The 14,336-nt window shown below is 59.6% G+C and overlaps 2 protein-coding genes across 8 annotated transcripts in view; one reads left to right on the forward strand and one right to left on the reverse strand.

Annotated features, from left to right (window-relative positions):
• LOC111158075 (solute carrier family 25 member 39) overlaps positions 1-3,843 on the forward strand; it is a 4,986-nt gene extending 1,143 nt beyond the window's left edge. For 2 of the 4 annotated variants that reach the window (XM_022519895.1, XM_022519896.1), the window contains 11 exons: positions 505-604; positions 738-797; positions 921-965; positions 1,211-1,344; positions 1,681-1,748; positions 1,878-2,002; positions 2,184-2,357; positions 2,675-2,784; positions 2,986-3,067; positions 3,148-3,228; positions 3,320-3,843. In XM_022519895.1, the coding sequence (XP_022375603.1) occupies positions 520-604; positions 738-797; positions 921-965; positions 1,211-1,344; positions 1,681-1,748; positions 1,878-2,002; positions 2,184-2,357; positions 2,675-2,784; positions 2,986-3,067; positions 3,148-3,228; positions 3,320-3,435 (1,080 nt within the window). In that variant the 5' untranslated portion in view covers positions 505-519 and the 3' untranslated portion in view covers positions 3,436-3,843. Of the gene's footprint in view, positions 1-226; positions 605-737; positions 798-920; positions 966-1,210; positions 1,345-1,680; positions 1,749-1,877; positions 2,003-2,183; positions 2,358-2,674; positions 2,785-2,985; positions 3,068-3,147; positions 3,229-3,319 lie in introns of those variants that run through there. The other 2 variants (XM_022519898.1, XM_022519897.1) reach the window with 2 other exon arrangements.
• A 1,091-nt stretch (positions 3,844-4,934) lies between these two features.
• On the reverse strand, positions 4,935-13,740 carry LOC111158142 (RUN domain containing 3A). Of its 4 annotated transcripts, none has more exons than XM_022520026.1 (11): positions 13,619-13,740; positions 9,783-9,898; positions 9,266-9,414; positions 8,993-9,078; positions 7,933-8,022; positions 7,751-7,831; positions 7,501-7,666; positions 7,234-7,391; positions 6,333-6,470; positions 6,102-6,208; positions 4,935-5,077 (listed from the first exon to the last, which is right to left on the reverse strand). In XM_022520026.1, the coding sequence occupies exons 1-11, from the start codon at positions 13,723-13,725 to the stop codon at positions 4,935-4,937; spliced, it is 1,341 nt and encodes a 446-aa protein (XP_022375734.1). In that variant the 5' UTR covers positions 13,726-13,740. The 4 variants fall into 4 exon arrangements, with proteins under 4 accessions (XP_022375734.1, XP_022375731.1, XP_022375733.1 ...); XM_022520023.1 differs by having other exon boundaries at positions 9,266-9,399; positions 13,619-13,725; XM_022520025.1 differs by lacking the exon at positions 4,935-5,077 and adding an exon at positions 5,331-5,698 and having other exon boundaries at positions 9,266-9,399; positions 13,619-13,725.
• Positions 13,741-14,336: the final 596 nt, after the last annotated feature.

Raw genomic sequence — 14,336 nt, forward strand, 5'->3', positions numbered from 1 at the left:
GCCCGATGTGGGACTCGATCCCACATCGGGCTCCTTGCTCATCGGGGAGCCTGCTTCTTCCTCTGCCTGTGCCTGCCATTCTGTCTGCCTGTGCTTGCTCTCTCTCCCTCTCTCTCTCTGACAAATAAATAAATAAAATCTTTAAAAATAAAAGTAAAAAAAAAAATAAAAGGTAATTGTGAGGGGGCTTGGGTGGCTAAGTCTGTTAAACTTCTGCCTTCCGCTCAGGTCATGATTCCAGGGTCCTGGGATCCCACCTCGATTGGGCTCCCTGATCCTGGTTCTCACTTTCCTCCCCGCTGGGGCTGTCTCTTTCTCTCAAATAAATACAGTCTTCAAAAATAAAAATAAAAGGTAATTGTGAGGATTGTCTGAGTTCATATTTAGTGGGTGAATTTAGGTAAAGGGCTGGGTCAGATCCCAAAGTGCCCTGCCTCGTGTCTCCTCTTCCCAGTGGTTTTTGTTTTGTGAGTGGCGGTTCCAGTGGACTTGTTTGTTTTTCAGAATTGAAGCTACAAGATGGCTGACCAGGATCCTGGGGGCATTAGCCCCCTCCAACAAATGGTGGCCTCGGGCACTGGGGCTGTGGTCACCTCCCTTTTCAGTAAGATCTGGGGAGGTGGAGAGGGGGCAGCTGGGGTCTGGGGCAGGCCAGAGATTGGAGGCGACTTGGTTCTGTGGTGGGGTCAAGGGGAGGGGTCCTGAAAGGAGCCTTCAGACCTGCCCTCCTCCTCCAGTGACACCCCTGGACGTGGTGAAAGTTCGCCTGCAGTCTCAGCGCCCCTCGACGGCCAGCGGTGAGTGCCTAGCCATGGAGCCCAGAAGGGGCCTGGGCAAAACCAAGATCTTCCAGAGATGGGGTCCCCGGGACAGGTCGGAGTGGGGGCCCTTGTGACTTAAAGGACTGCCTTGTGTTTTAGAGCTGATGCCTCCCTCCAGACTCTGGAGCCTCCCCTACGTGAAATGTGAGTTCCCCGAACCACAGGGAGCTTGTGAAGGTCCAGGGGATAGAGTGGCCCAGTCTCCCCAGGGGACTTGAGTGCCCACAGCCCTACCACACACTTCCAGGTCCTACCAGCGAGCCCTGTGTCCTGGACAAGAATGTCCACCCAGGGACCATGGCCTGTGCTGGCCTCCAAGGGATGGGACTCACCCCCTCCCTGCGGGGTTCCAGGGCAGTGTCCTCCTAATACCCTCTTCCCTTCCCCAGTGCCCTCCTCTCTCCGATCCACAGGGAAGTGCCTCCTGTACTGCAATGGGGTCTTGGAGCCCCTCTACTTGTGCCCGAATGGCGCCCGCTGTGCCACCTGGTTTCAGGACCCCACCCGCTTCACTGGCACCGTGGTGAGGAGCGGCTGGGCCCCCGCCTGGAATCTGGGTGCTCTGGAGGGATTCACATCGGTTGGGTGGGAGACCCAAGGAGGGGTGGGTGGTGAAAAGCAAGTAGCAGTAGCTGGGGCAGCTTGGGAAGGGCCCTCCGGCGGAGGTGGTGCCTCTCTGCGGTTTGAAGGGTGAGCAGGAGTCTGTTGGGAGCTAAACGGGCGATTGCACGTGTGCTGGCCTGAGGGGCTCTTGCCTCCCAGCAGGACCCAGGGCTGCGGACGGAGGTGAGGGCATCAGGCTGGGGCCGCGTCCAGGTGGGCCCCATCACAGGGCTCATTCTGGTGTCTGTGTGGCTAGGACGCCTTTGTGAAGATCGTGAGACACGAGGGCACCAGGACCCTGTGGAGCGGCCTCCCAGCCACCTTGTGAGTCTCCCAGTCCCGCACATTGCTTTTCCCTGCTCTCCTACTCTCCTGTCATGGTGGCTGGGGCGGGGGCGCCCGGGAGGTTGGGAGCCTTTGGGAGTCCCAGCTAACATCTGTTCACGCTCCCAGGGTTATGACTGTGCCGGCCACTGCCATCTACTTCACCGCATATGACCAGCTCAAGACCTTCCTTTGTGGTCGAGCCCTGACTTCTGATCTCTACGCCCCCATGGTGGCTGGCGCACTAGCCCGCTGTGAGGACAGCCCGGGGCCCTTGATCTCTCTCTGACCCGCCGCTCTGCCGGAGCCCGGTCCTGGCTTCCAGCTCTAGTGTCCGGCAGCTTAGGGGTGGAGGGATCTCTTGGGCCCCTAGATCCCGGGAGAGGTGGTGTCTGTCGGGCTGTGAGCTGACCCCTCCCTCCTGTTCCCCCGCAGTGGGCACCGTGACTGTGATCAGCCCCTTGGAGCTGGTGCGGACAAAGCTGCAGGCTCAGCACGTGTCCTACCGGGAGCTGGGATCCTGTGTCCGAGCCGCCATGGCCCAGGGCGGCTGGCGCTCACTGTGGCTAGGCTGGGGCCCCACTGCCCTTCGGGATGTGCCCTTTTCAGGTAGGAGTCAGGTGCGGGGGGTGGGGTAAGGGAGCCTTTGGATGACATACAGGTGGCCTACAACGCAGTGACTTTGAAGTTGTTTTTCTGGACCTTGAAAATCTCATCTGTGAAATGGGTTCAGCGGGTGGGGTAGTCACCCAGGTTTCCTGGAGAAAATTCTCATGGAGAATCTGTCACAGAGACCGGCCCGCCACAGACAGTCCTCATTCTCCAGAGGAAGGGCTCGTTGCATTGTGCGGGGGTGAAAAATGGGAGGTTTGAGGCCACCCTGCTGCCCTTCCTGACTCTAATGAGTGTTTCCCTACATCCCCAAGCCCTGTACTGGTTCAACTATGAGTTGGTGAAGAGCTGGTTGAGTGGGCTCAGACCAAAAGACCAGCCGTCTGTGGGCATCAGCTTTGTGGCTGGCGGCATCTCAGGGACGGTGAGTTGATTGGGCCCGGACAAGGTCAGTGCGTGAGGGAGAGTTGTGGGAGGCGCTCCAGGGAGACGGGCTCAGGTAGCTCCCTCTTGAGGAGCAAGCTCACCCTGCCTAGTGAAGCCCTAGCTAAGGCTGGCAGAGCTCAGCTGGACACGAGGGAGGGGGTCCTGGGACAGGAGACCAGCCCTCTTCCCACCCCACCAGGTGGCGGCCATCCTGACTCTACCCTTCGACGTGGTGAAGACTCAGCGCCAGGTCGCGCTGGGAGCGGTGGAGGCTGTGAGAGGTGAAGGTTCTGGCTGGTGCGGGGCCGCGCGGGTGGGGACCCAGGTGGGGTCCTGACCTGGCTGTGCCTCACGTTTGCAGTGACGCCCCCACGCGCAGACTCCACGTGGCTGCTGCTGCGGAGGATCCGGGCTGAGTCGGGCACCAGGGGCCTCTTTGCAGGTGAGTGTGTGTGTGTATGTGTCCAAGCTCAGGAAGGATTGGGGCCCCCTGGGGTCCTGACCTCTGACCCTAACCCCCACTCCTATTGCAGGCTTTCTCCCAAGGATCATCAAGGCTGCTCCCTCCTGTGCCATCATGATCAGCACCTACGAGTTTGGCAAAGGCTTCTTCCAGAGGCTCAACAGAGAACAGCCTCTGGGCTCTTAGAAAGAGCCAGGGGACAAGGACCCCATCTCTTCCGTGGCTGGGGAGTGCCGAAGGAGACTGAGCCAAGTGCCTTGTCCTCAGCACTGAGGGGAGGGGCCTCATTTCCCATCCCCCTCAACTATGAGTCCTAGGGGTAGGGGCTTGCCCCTCGAGGCCCAGGCCCCTTCCCAAAAACCGCTTTTTTCCTGCTGTTTTTCTCATTCCCAAGCCCCAAGGATAATCACTTTTCCACCACCACCCCTACCCCAAGTTCAAGACCAAATCTGCTATTTGTCCCCTCCCTTGCCACCGTTTCCCTGTGTGTTTGCTGTAGCGGTGTCTGCTCCTGAGGGCCACCAAACCCTGGGCCTGGTGTAGTCTGCCCCCGTCCCTGTGAATTCCTTGAATCTAAAGACGATGAACCTCTCACTATCGCCTGTGACTGCGGGGTAGGGAGGGGTGGGGAGGAGGAGAACTTGGTGAGTGGCTTGCACAGAGGAGGCCTGGAAGGGACCTGGAGGTTGGCTCTGACAACCCAGGTGGTATCCATAGAGAGGACACCCTGCCAACTTAGAGCTGGGTCAGGGTGAGGACCCAGAGTTGAGGGGGTGACGGGTAGTGTTAGAGCCACGGGGGAGGGTGGCAAGACCTCTCCCCACGGATACCCTCCAAGGGACAACAGAGGGAGGATGCTTCACTGGGGGTGCAACTTTGGGCCAAAGCTGAATCCCTCAGGATGAGGAAAGTCTCAGAGAACAGGGCCCTGCCAGGGCTGGCCTCCTCTGTCCTGCCCTCGGGCTGTTCAATGTCTTCCCTGCTGGGGGCTAATCAGGTTACTAAGAGTGTCGGGTTGAATGGGGCACCGACACGTTGTGGTCTTTCCCGGGACAGACAGGACAAAAGCACCCCACTTCCTCAATCGTTCTGACCGGTTTGCTCCCGTGGGGCACACACCTGTGGTGTCTGGCCTACCATCACCCCAGTTACGGACCCAGCACGGGCTCTACTGAATTGTGCCACCTTAGGACAGCTCCCAGTCCCAACCCCCCACAGACAAAGTTGCCCTCAGTCTTCTGGTTTTTATTTGCCGCCGGATCCCCTCAGAGCCCCTACCCTGGGGCCGAGGACGGAGTGACTCTGGGGTATACACAGGATCAGACTGGAGAGGGAGGGGGGTGGGGTGCTGAGGCTGGGCCATCAGCTCCTGAGGAGGACGGTGGGGATGAGCGAAGAAGAGTCCGGTAGGAAGCCAGCCAGGTGCCAGGGTCACCAGAAGAATGATACAAGCTTTCCCCAGGGCACCCTGTGGCCTGTGGTGCCCCTGCGTCCCGGCCCAGGCAGCTTCCCTTTGCAGCTCCTGCTCCCTTGGGCAGAAAGTTAAAACGGGCAAGAAGCAAAGGGTGCCTTTGGCAAGAGACCCATGGCTGGGTGGCCAGAGTTCTCTGGAAAAGTGGCCTGGATTGGGGGACTTTGTGCCCGTGCCCCTGGAAAGGGGGGGCCAGCACTGCCCACGCCGCTCCTCAGCTGGGGCTCAGTGCCGGGCTGCCCTCTGGACTGTCGCTCACCAGGCACTCGTTGGATTTGAAGCTCGCCAGGGACTTGCAGCTGGGGATGGAGGCCAGGGAGCCGCAGAGGCCCAGCATGGAGGGCGTGGGGTCCTTCCCTGAGGAGAGAGGGCGGGTGAGGCCGAGCCAACCGGTCTGCCTGTGTGTGAGCGGGGGAAGGGGGGGTGCAGGTGAAGGTGAAGGAAGGGTAGCCCTCAGGTCAGCACCCCCCCCCAACTCCCCCTGGAGATTTTCCTCATTTCTGGAGGATTTGGCATTTTCAAGTAAACCGGGATAAGCAGCTGGCCATGCCATGCCCAGTGCTGGGACACTATTGTAATCGTCAGTTTATGTCTCTGTCTCCCCCTGAGGTTCATCCTCTCTGTCTGTTTATTAAACACGCGGTGAGCACTTGTTCCGTTCCAAGCACTGGGGATACAGAGAACGGACGAGACACAGTCCCTGCCCTCACGGAGCTCACAGTCTGGTGGGGGAGACAGACACACAGACAATCACAAACACAGTGTGGCGGGGTTCCACGTCCACAGCCTGCCTTGTCTCAAAGAAGATCTAAAGTCATCCAGAACAGTGTGGTGTTGGGAAAGAAAAGGCAGGAGTCCAGGCCCCAGGAAAACTAGGGTAGGGAACCAAGGTGAAGCCAGGGGAGGGCAACACAAAATGCATGCGTTGAAGTCCTGGACATTCGCTTGAAGGGAGCCACTAATTTGGCTCTGAGCTTCCTGGCAGCCAAAGAAAAGGGGGAAACAAGGGTCAGGCAAGCGGTTCACAGAGCACGTGAGATAAGAGCAAATTAGTTAGGCAAAGAATTCCCCAAGAACCTGGGAGTCACGGAGCCCCCAACAATGCTACACTGGGGATTAACCAGCACCCCCATGTTACTGATGAGCAGGGCTTGGCAAGGTGAAGTGCCGGACCAGGGACCAAGCTCGAACAACTGGAAGAGGCGCTGCCTGGGGTATGCAGCAGGGTCTGCCCGACACCCCAAAGCAAGCTCTTAAATGCGATGCTAAGCTCTCTGGAAGGGCTCAGTGAAGGAGGGACTCGGCCAGGGTCACCACAGGCCCCAAGGCCTGGCCTCAGCCCTTCTTGGAAGAATGTTGGTTGCTGGATTAGGGGGCTCACCGATGGGGCCCCAGGGCTCTTCGTCCCGTTTGCCCTCTCCCAGGCGCTGGGAGTCCGAGCTCAGGCTGGCTTCAGCTGACAGTGGCTCCGTGCTCATGAAACTGTGTCTGCAGCAGAGCAGAGGGCTGATGTGCAGGCAGAGGCCTGCAGCCCGCCCCAGCCCCCCTACCAGCCCCACTTACCCAGTAAGGACCAGCACTGAGGCCCAAGCTGAGCCCTGCTGAGGCTTACCTCCGGTACAGCTTGGGATTGTTGGTGCCCTCTGCTCCACTGAGCATTCCCAGGGATGGCCATTGGTTGACCAGGGGCGTGGTGAGGTCTTTGGAACCCTGGGCCAGGGGAACGTGGTCACCGGGGATCAGACCTGTCCTGGGATGGGGAGGAGGGGTCAGGCCTGACTAGGAGAGGGCACAGAAGTGGGGAAAGGGGGGCTCAACGGGGGTGGGTAGTTACGAATGAAATCTGGGCAGCAGAAATGGGGACAGAATGTTGTGGACCAGTAGGGCAGTTCCTGGGAGTCAGTGGAGGGTACTGAGGTCAGGGAGGAGATGGGGATCTAGTGCGCTCATGCTCATGATGGGAGCTGGAGGGAATGATGGGGTGCTGGGGGACTCAAGTTAGGGTGGAGTGGGTTGAAAATAGAGTGGGAATCCTGAAAGGTAACGGAGCATCTCTGGGGATCATGCTGGGAGGTCACACGGTGATGAAAAGTTTCAGGCAGAAGCTATCAGAAGGATGAATAACAGTGAAGTCCCCGGCGGGGGGGCACTGTGGGGATGATAGCGGTTGCAGATCAGAGGGGTGCTGAACAGAGGGAAAGCGATCATGTCCACAGTTTGAGTAACAAATGAGGTCTTTCTGAGTAACGTTCTGTAGCCATGCTAGCTGATGGAGTAAGTGGGGAGCCGGTTTTTGGGGGGTCGGGTCGCTGGATCTTATGTTGAGGGCAATTTAGTTTACCGGGGAGGGGGTCTTGGGGTGGAAGTGAGGGGATCAGTGGTTTGATGCTGGCGGTGGGTGGCGCTGGCTGCTGTTACCAAGAAAGCGGGGGCGATGTGGTCGGGGTGGCCGGGACGCGGCGAGGTTGGGGGGCGGGCGGGGAGGACAGGGGTTGGGCGGCGGCGGCGCTCACAGCTGCTCCTGCAGCTCCAGGATCACGCCTTCCAGCTCCCGCTTCTCGCGCTGGTTCTGCGCCGCCGCCTCCTCCAGCTGCAGCTGCAGCCGCCGGTTCTCTGCCTCCAGGTCCTTTAGTTGAGACTCGCGCAGGCGCACCAGCTCCTCCAGGTAACCCTGCGGGACGCGGGTTCAGCGCCGGCGGCGGGACGCGGGTATCCCCGCGGACGCCACCCGCCCGCCCGCCGGCCCCCCCCACCCTGCTCCCCCGGCGCGCGGCACGCACCTTCTGCGCGTAGACGATGCGGAACTTCTGTTCCATCTTGTGCCATTTGCTGTACCAGCTGTCCTCGTCGGTGACGAGCGGCAGGTATGGGTGCTCGGGAGAGTTGTCCTCGCTCGTACTGCTCTCGGCGCTGTGCCGCTCCTCCTCGTCCGTCAGGTAGTCGTAGCTTGGGGGGAAGGCAAAGTGGGCACGGCCCGCCCTGCCTGCCCCTGCCCGCCCTCCGTCAGCCCCGCACCCACGCGCGGCTCACCTCTGGGTGAACTTTAGGTAGGGTGTGTAATCGATCACCACGGGGGTCTTCCCGTCCAGCACTTCGCCCTTGAGACAGAAGCTGGGGGCGGGAGAACCACAGGGTGGAGGGGCGGGCATGACGGAACGCGAGTGTGGACATCCTCGGCTCAACTCCCTCCGCCCCCGCCCCCGAGACCCCACCTGAAGTCTATGGCGCTCAGTCCGATCAGCATCCCGGTGAGGACGGTGGCTTCCTCCCGCAGCATGATGGCTCCCGAGTCATAGAAACGTCTGCAGGGGTAGAGGGTTGGGGGTGGGGGGGAGGCTGGGTATAGAGGGACTGACGGTGCCGCGGCCTCATCCGCCCAGGGAGGCCCCAGCCCTCAGGACTTCTCCTGTTGACTCACTACAAACCTTTCCTAGAGGAAGGAGGTATGTCTCTCCTGCTCACCCTTCAGTGTGGATCTAGGCTCTCCCTCAGAGTGGCGCCCACTGTGTCTCCTGTGTACTAGAACGTGTGTTCCCCGAGAAAACTCTCCCCCATCCTCTGAACTACCCCTTTCCCACCAGTTATGGGACCATTCAGATCCATACAGTCAGGAAACAAGTTCTCATCGTTAGTGCTTGACATACAGAAGGTGCTCAAAAACGTGTTGATGTGAACTCTGAAATGGGAGGTCAGACTAGAGAGAGAACGGAGTAAAACCATCAGGTTACACGTGACCACTGGGGGGCGGGGCGGGGTGACACATACTGCGGACTGTACTCGGTTGCAAACACCCATCCTGCCTGTGACCCCTGCCCCTGAGACCCAATCTCTCTGCAAATCCACAGTGCAGGGACTCAGGCTCTGCACACCAGGACTTTAGTCCACGGGCGGCAAGTACAGACTGCTGCTACTGTTTGGGAAGTAGGTAGGGCTCTGTGTCACAGGTCATGGAACGAGGCCAACAGGTAAAATGATGCATAGTTGAGGCTTGTTCAGAGGCATGTCGAGGTTAGAGCTGTGCATGAGATCAGTACTGTGGAGTGATAGAGAAGAATGAATGTGACTTGGAAGAAATGGTGGTGGTGCTAAAGGCTGTCTGGGACTGCAAGCTCCTCAGCCGGAGGATAGTCTGGGAGAGGGAAGCTCGCAGGGCATGCTGGGAGTTGTAGTTCAGGGACTGAAGTTTGCTCCGGAAACTTAAGGATCAAGTATGTTTAGGCCGCGAGCACGCACACTGGGACCTGTGGTCTGAGCTGATGGAGAGGGTCTGACCTGGTGGTCCGGGTGTCCCGCAGAGCTGTGGTGATATATTCTGACATTCGTTTCTCCATCAGTGCCACCCGGATCCACGCCCGGCCCTGGAAAGCACATTCAACTTTACTTGTTGCCCTGAAGGGACCCAGGAGTGCACCACTGGGTCTAGACCTCTTGTGGTTCTTCCACCCAGTGACTGTAGGCAGAGTTGAGGAACAAGGAGCAGGCAATTCCCACCTGTATCCCCTGCAAGCAACAGCTGGCCCGGCCCCGCCCATCAAGGCCCCTCACCTTGGCTCGGGCTGTGCTGATGTTCTCCATGTTCTCGATGCTGCTTACACAATTGTTGGGCACTTTGCTGCAGGCCAGCCGGATATAGTCCCAGAAGCCCCGCTGCCCGTCTGAGCTGAACCAGCTCACCGGACCTGCTGGGGCACAGGCTGAGCCAGGGCAGGGAGGGGGCTCAGCAAAACCAGGGAGTTTGTAGAGGGTTCGTGTGATGGGGTACACACATGCTAAGTATTAACAGCCCCACCTGCACAAAGCTCCTATCCCAAACACATGCGCCCACATACCTGTACACAGAAGGCACGCTAGCATGTACCAGCACGCCCACTGATGGGGCTTGTGTGTACCCACCTGTGGCCAGAAGACCCCCTCCCCTCTTCCCAGCTGTGTGCATGGCCCAGCCAGAACTGGGGCCAGGATCAATGATGGGGTTCAGAAAGCCACGAGAAAGATCAGAGTGGGTAGCTGGAAGCTAAAGCCTGGGAGGGCTGGACGACGGGAGACAGGGAGCTGGGCCCACCTTTGAAGCGGTGGCTGAGGATCTGCTCTAAGATGGCTGCAAAATTCACAAACTCCTCGGAAGAGTCATCGATGGGCTCCGCTGTGTATTTCTCCAGCAGCGTTTTCACAGAGAACCTGGCAGGAGGTCGGGAAAGGGGACAGCAGCGTGTCCAGTGAGAAGACAGAGTAATGGATTTTTAGAGGAGGGGTGTTAGGCGAAGAGAGGGAGAGAAGGGCAGAGGAGAGGTCATGAAGAGGGAGGTCATGTGGGGAGGCACAGGAAAGGGAGGTGAGAGGCAGGGGAGGTACACAGTGACCACAGAGGTGCTATGACATGGGAGTGATAGAGTGGCAGGCGGGAGACCGATGGACAAACAGGTGACAGGAGAGCTGACAGCCAGAGAAAGGAAGCTTCAGGAATAAGGTACAAGAGGGGACAGAACAGTAGGTAGGCAGAGGAGGCCCTTGGAGTCAGGGGACTGTCCCAGAGCCCCTTCTTTCCTGCCCTTGCTTTGGAGTTGCGTTTTTGATGGGTGTGTGTTGGGGGTCAGCTAGGAGTTAGAAAGTGGGCTCGTACCCCTGCCCGGAGCTATCTTCTGCTATTGCTGGAACAAATTTCCATCCCTCCCTGGGGGGGGGGGGCACTTGGGCCAGGGCATGTGAGTTGAAGCTGAGCACATGGAGCGTGGGCCTGCAGGGGTGGCCAGGTGGGCTCTTAGCACACGGATGCCCCGCTTCCCCCTTCTCCTTCCCAGCTTGGTCGCCCACACACCAGCTGCCCAGAACCAGGCGGTGCAGAGCTGGGCTGGGGCGGGGTGTGTGTGTGTGTGTGTGTGCGTGTGTGTGTGCAGGGTGTAGGTCTGACACACACACTGGGTGGGAGGGGGCATTGGCAGCAAATCTCTGGGAGGGGTTTTAGGGGCCCAGACACCTGGCTTCTCAGAGAGGAGGGGAACAAAGGAAGGTAATGGAGACCAGCACCCCTTATCCCTCTCTGCAGTCCTGCCTAGAGCCTCAGCTACCTCTGCAGTCCCTCCCTCTGCGATCTCCACCTGCCATCCCTGCAGTGGGTGGGGCTGGAATGAGGACGCGGCTCCCAACCTCCCTTTATTGCCCTATTGTGGGCGGCAGAGCTGGAGTGGGGTACCCAGGGAGACGGGGGCTGCTTGAAACTGCCCTTTCCCCCGGAAGCTTATCAAGCCCTGTGACGTGCCAAGCACAGCATGTACTCCTCACCCAGCCTTACAACAGCTCTGGGGTAGGTCCTCTTAGCATCCTCCCCATGTTACAGATAAGGTGACCGAGGGTTCAAGAGGTTGACTGATCTGTTCAGAGTCACGGGGCTTGTGAGGAGTCAAGTATGGATGTCTGACCCCAAAGCCCTTGCTCCTTCCGCTACATCCTGGGGCCCCCTGCTGGCTATCACAATCACAGAGGTCTGGGAGAAGCCCCTGCCTCCTCTGCCTTCCACTCTGCAGGCTCCGGCCCTTAGCACTGGCCTCTGAGGCTCTCAGGCCAATGGCAGACTTGAGGCAATGGACCTCCTTCCCTTCTTTTTGGGCTTAGAGCTGGTCTGGCCTGAAATCAGAGCCAGATCAAGTGTGGGGTTGTAGTACGGGGGAGGCGGACTGCTGGGCTCAGATCCTGTTCCCTTGTGATACCCTTGTGGCCTTGGACAAGTCATTTAACCTCTCTGAGACCCAAAAGGGAATAATAGTACCTGCCCCAGACTCCAGGAAGGACTGGGAGAAGGAGCATGTGTATAGTCCATTGGGCAGGGGTGTCGAGGAGCAGGGCCATTAATGGGAAGATTGGCCCCACCAGAAAGAGGCTGTGTTTGGGACATTAGCTGGGCCTCATTGTGTAGCACACATCACCCCCCTATCGTGGTATTTTCTGGTCATCTGGGTCAGCCCTCAGTGGGGGCCTGGGGCTGGTTTCAGCACGGAGGCCATCTGCCATCCCTCATCAGGGGTGCTGTAGAACTGGCCATCGCCCCCGGGAGCCCCATGGTGTGTTCCCTGTTAGGAGGTGCAGCGGCTGCTGCAGGTTACCATGGAGACAGGGAGGCCAGGGCCCAGGGGAGCCCTTGGCCTGCTAAAGGGAACTGTTCTGGGAGCTGGAGGTGAACCACATGATGGCGATGAGGTGGCAGAGGCCCAAGGGGTTTCTGAGCCTTTACCATGCCCCCAATCACCTCTTAAACTATCCCTCCCACTGCAGCTCTAAGCCCACTTCCAATCCACCAGAACCTCTGGTGCTCTGGGGTACGCCAAAGGGAGATACCCTCTTCCCCAACACTGGGGAAGGCAGGCAAGAGAAAGAAGTATCTTCTTCTCAGGGACAGAAAGGACATCATCAGGGCCGGGCTATTTCCATATGCCAGGCACTGGGCTAGGCTCCTACCGGAATTATGCCGTTACTATTCCAGCATGGCTGTTACTTCTACTGTGGGAAAGATGAGGCACCCAAGGCCCAGAGTGGTTAGGAAACTTCCCCATGGTTGCACAGCTAATAACAGATGAAGTAAGAGTTGACTTTAGGATCCTCTGGCCCCAAAGGCAGAAAGCTTTGTTTTATGCCACACTGGCAGGGTTTGAGGGGTGAGGATGGAAGCGTTGGCCTGTACTTTGGTCTGGGTGGGCCATTGCTGCACTCACTCCTTCTATAACATTCCAGGCATTTTTATAGAGGTTTGATGTGCAAAGCACCGTTCTAGGGACTAGGATATATGTGAGACAGAGGCAGGATGGCTGGGTGTGGGCTCAGGAACCTGGGAAGGAGTTATGGGAGGCAGGAGCCAGGGCATCAGGTGAGCGCTGATTCCTGGGGGAAGCAGCAGGGCCCAGGCCTGTGTGTAGGCAGGTGGGGTGGCAAAGCAGGACAGCTGAGCCCTGCACTTGGAGCACCCTGTCCTCAGAGGTGGCATGTCAGGGGGTGGAGAGGTTGCAGATGGAGAAGGCAGCTGGTGGGGGGATGGGGGTGGGGGGAGTGGTCCTAGAGGGATAAAGGAGGGCAGGTGAAGCTGAGGGACAGGGGCTGAGCAGCTGGCCACTGGTGGCTAAGGGCAGGGCAGTGAGGTGAGTCACTGCAGGGCTGATGTGTGAAGGTTCACTTCCTGGGCCCCCAAAAAAGCAGATGAATCTTTCCCAACACTGCGACAGCCCCACCCTCAGGGACCAATGGCCCTGCCCTCCCAGTCTCCTCCCTTGAACCCAGGAGACCCAGGCTTCTACAGTCAGACCCTCAGTCCTTCCCATGGCAGGCCCAGTGCCCCTCACCCCTCACTGGTTGGATTCGGGGGCTTTGCCCACATCCCCAGTTGACCCTGCCACAGGCTGCAGCTGCCCAGAGATGGAGGAGGGCACCGATCTCTGCTCTCGTATTGGAGCATGGGAAAATCTCTCAGGAAGCCCCACCCCAGAGAGGCCAGTCTGACACGGATGGGAGTCAGGGTACGCTTGGAGGGCGAGGGCGCTCACGCTGCTACTCCTCAGTGCTTCCCTGCCCACCCCGCCCCCGCCCCCAACAAGGGAGCCAGCCATCCCACCCCTCCCCCTCACACACAATGTCACTTCCTGGTTTTCACAGGAAGCTGCAGTGCCAATTAAACACCCCTCACCCCCCAGGCCGCGGGCTGGGCATAGGCCTGACTTGGCCTAGAAGGGTAGGGACCAGACCTCCAAAGCCCCTCCTGGTCTGGGCCTGAGGGGCAGTGGACGCGCTTATCTTAACTCTGTGCTTCCTCCCTTTTATCCGCGGCTGCCGTGCGTCCTCCCGCCGGCAGGCTCAGTCCGTATCTCCGCAGCCCGCCCCGACGCCTCTCCCTGACCACCCCCCGCCAGCGGCGCCCACCTGCACACGGTGATCAGGTTCCTACGTTCCACGGCCACATTGCGGGAAGACGCTTTCTTGGAGGACAGCCCCAGAGCCATGGTGGTCTGGACAAAGCTCGCTTCCATCCAGATGTGCGGCCACTGCTGCCGCCACCAGCTGACCCCCCCACCCCGCCTGGAGCCCCGGCCCCCTCCCCCACCGGATCACAGCTGGGCCCTCTGCCCGCCGGGGCCCCTCGATCCCTGCACGGCCATCCCCCTGCCGCTGCTCCCGCTGCCCGGCCCCCTGGCACCCTCCCCCGGCGGCGATTCCAGAGCAAAACAAGGCCGGGGAGGGAGCTCTCCGAGGTGCTGAGCCGGGGCCTATCACCCCCTCCCTTAACTGCCCGCCCCCCTCGGCCGGTGACGTCAGGGCCCTCGGGCCCCGCCCCTGGCAGGCCGGGCACCAATCCGCAGAGGATGCAGAATTTGGGGGTGGGGGCTGGGGCCCGAGGGAGGGCGGAGGGGGTCCCCGGAAGAGGCAGCGATTGGAAGGAGAAAGAGGGGGCATCTGGCCTGTTCTCCACTCCCACACTTAGTGCGGGGGACCCCTCGCCTCGCGTCTCTGAGTTCCGACGACGAAACTCTTGTTTCTGACCTGTGATCGGTGGTGTCTCAGTTTTTCTCCTGCGGCGGGAGAAAGGAGGTCCTCACCTTCATCCCAGCCCTGCCTCTCCAACCGTTCTGTATGTGTATCT

This window comes from Enhydra lutris, unplaced genomic scaffold (assembly GCF_002288905.1).
Source record: "Enhydra lutris kenyoni isolate GAN:26980312 unplaced genomic scaffold, ASM228890v2 scaffoldscaffold57, whole genome shotgun sequence".
Lineage (NCBI taxonomy): Eukaryota > Metazoa > Chordata > Mammalia > Carnivora > Mustelidae > Enhydra > Enhydra lutris.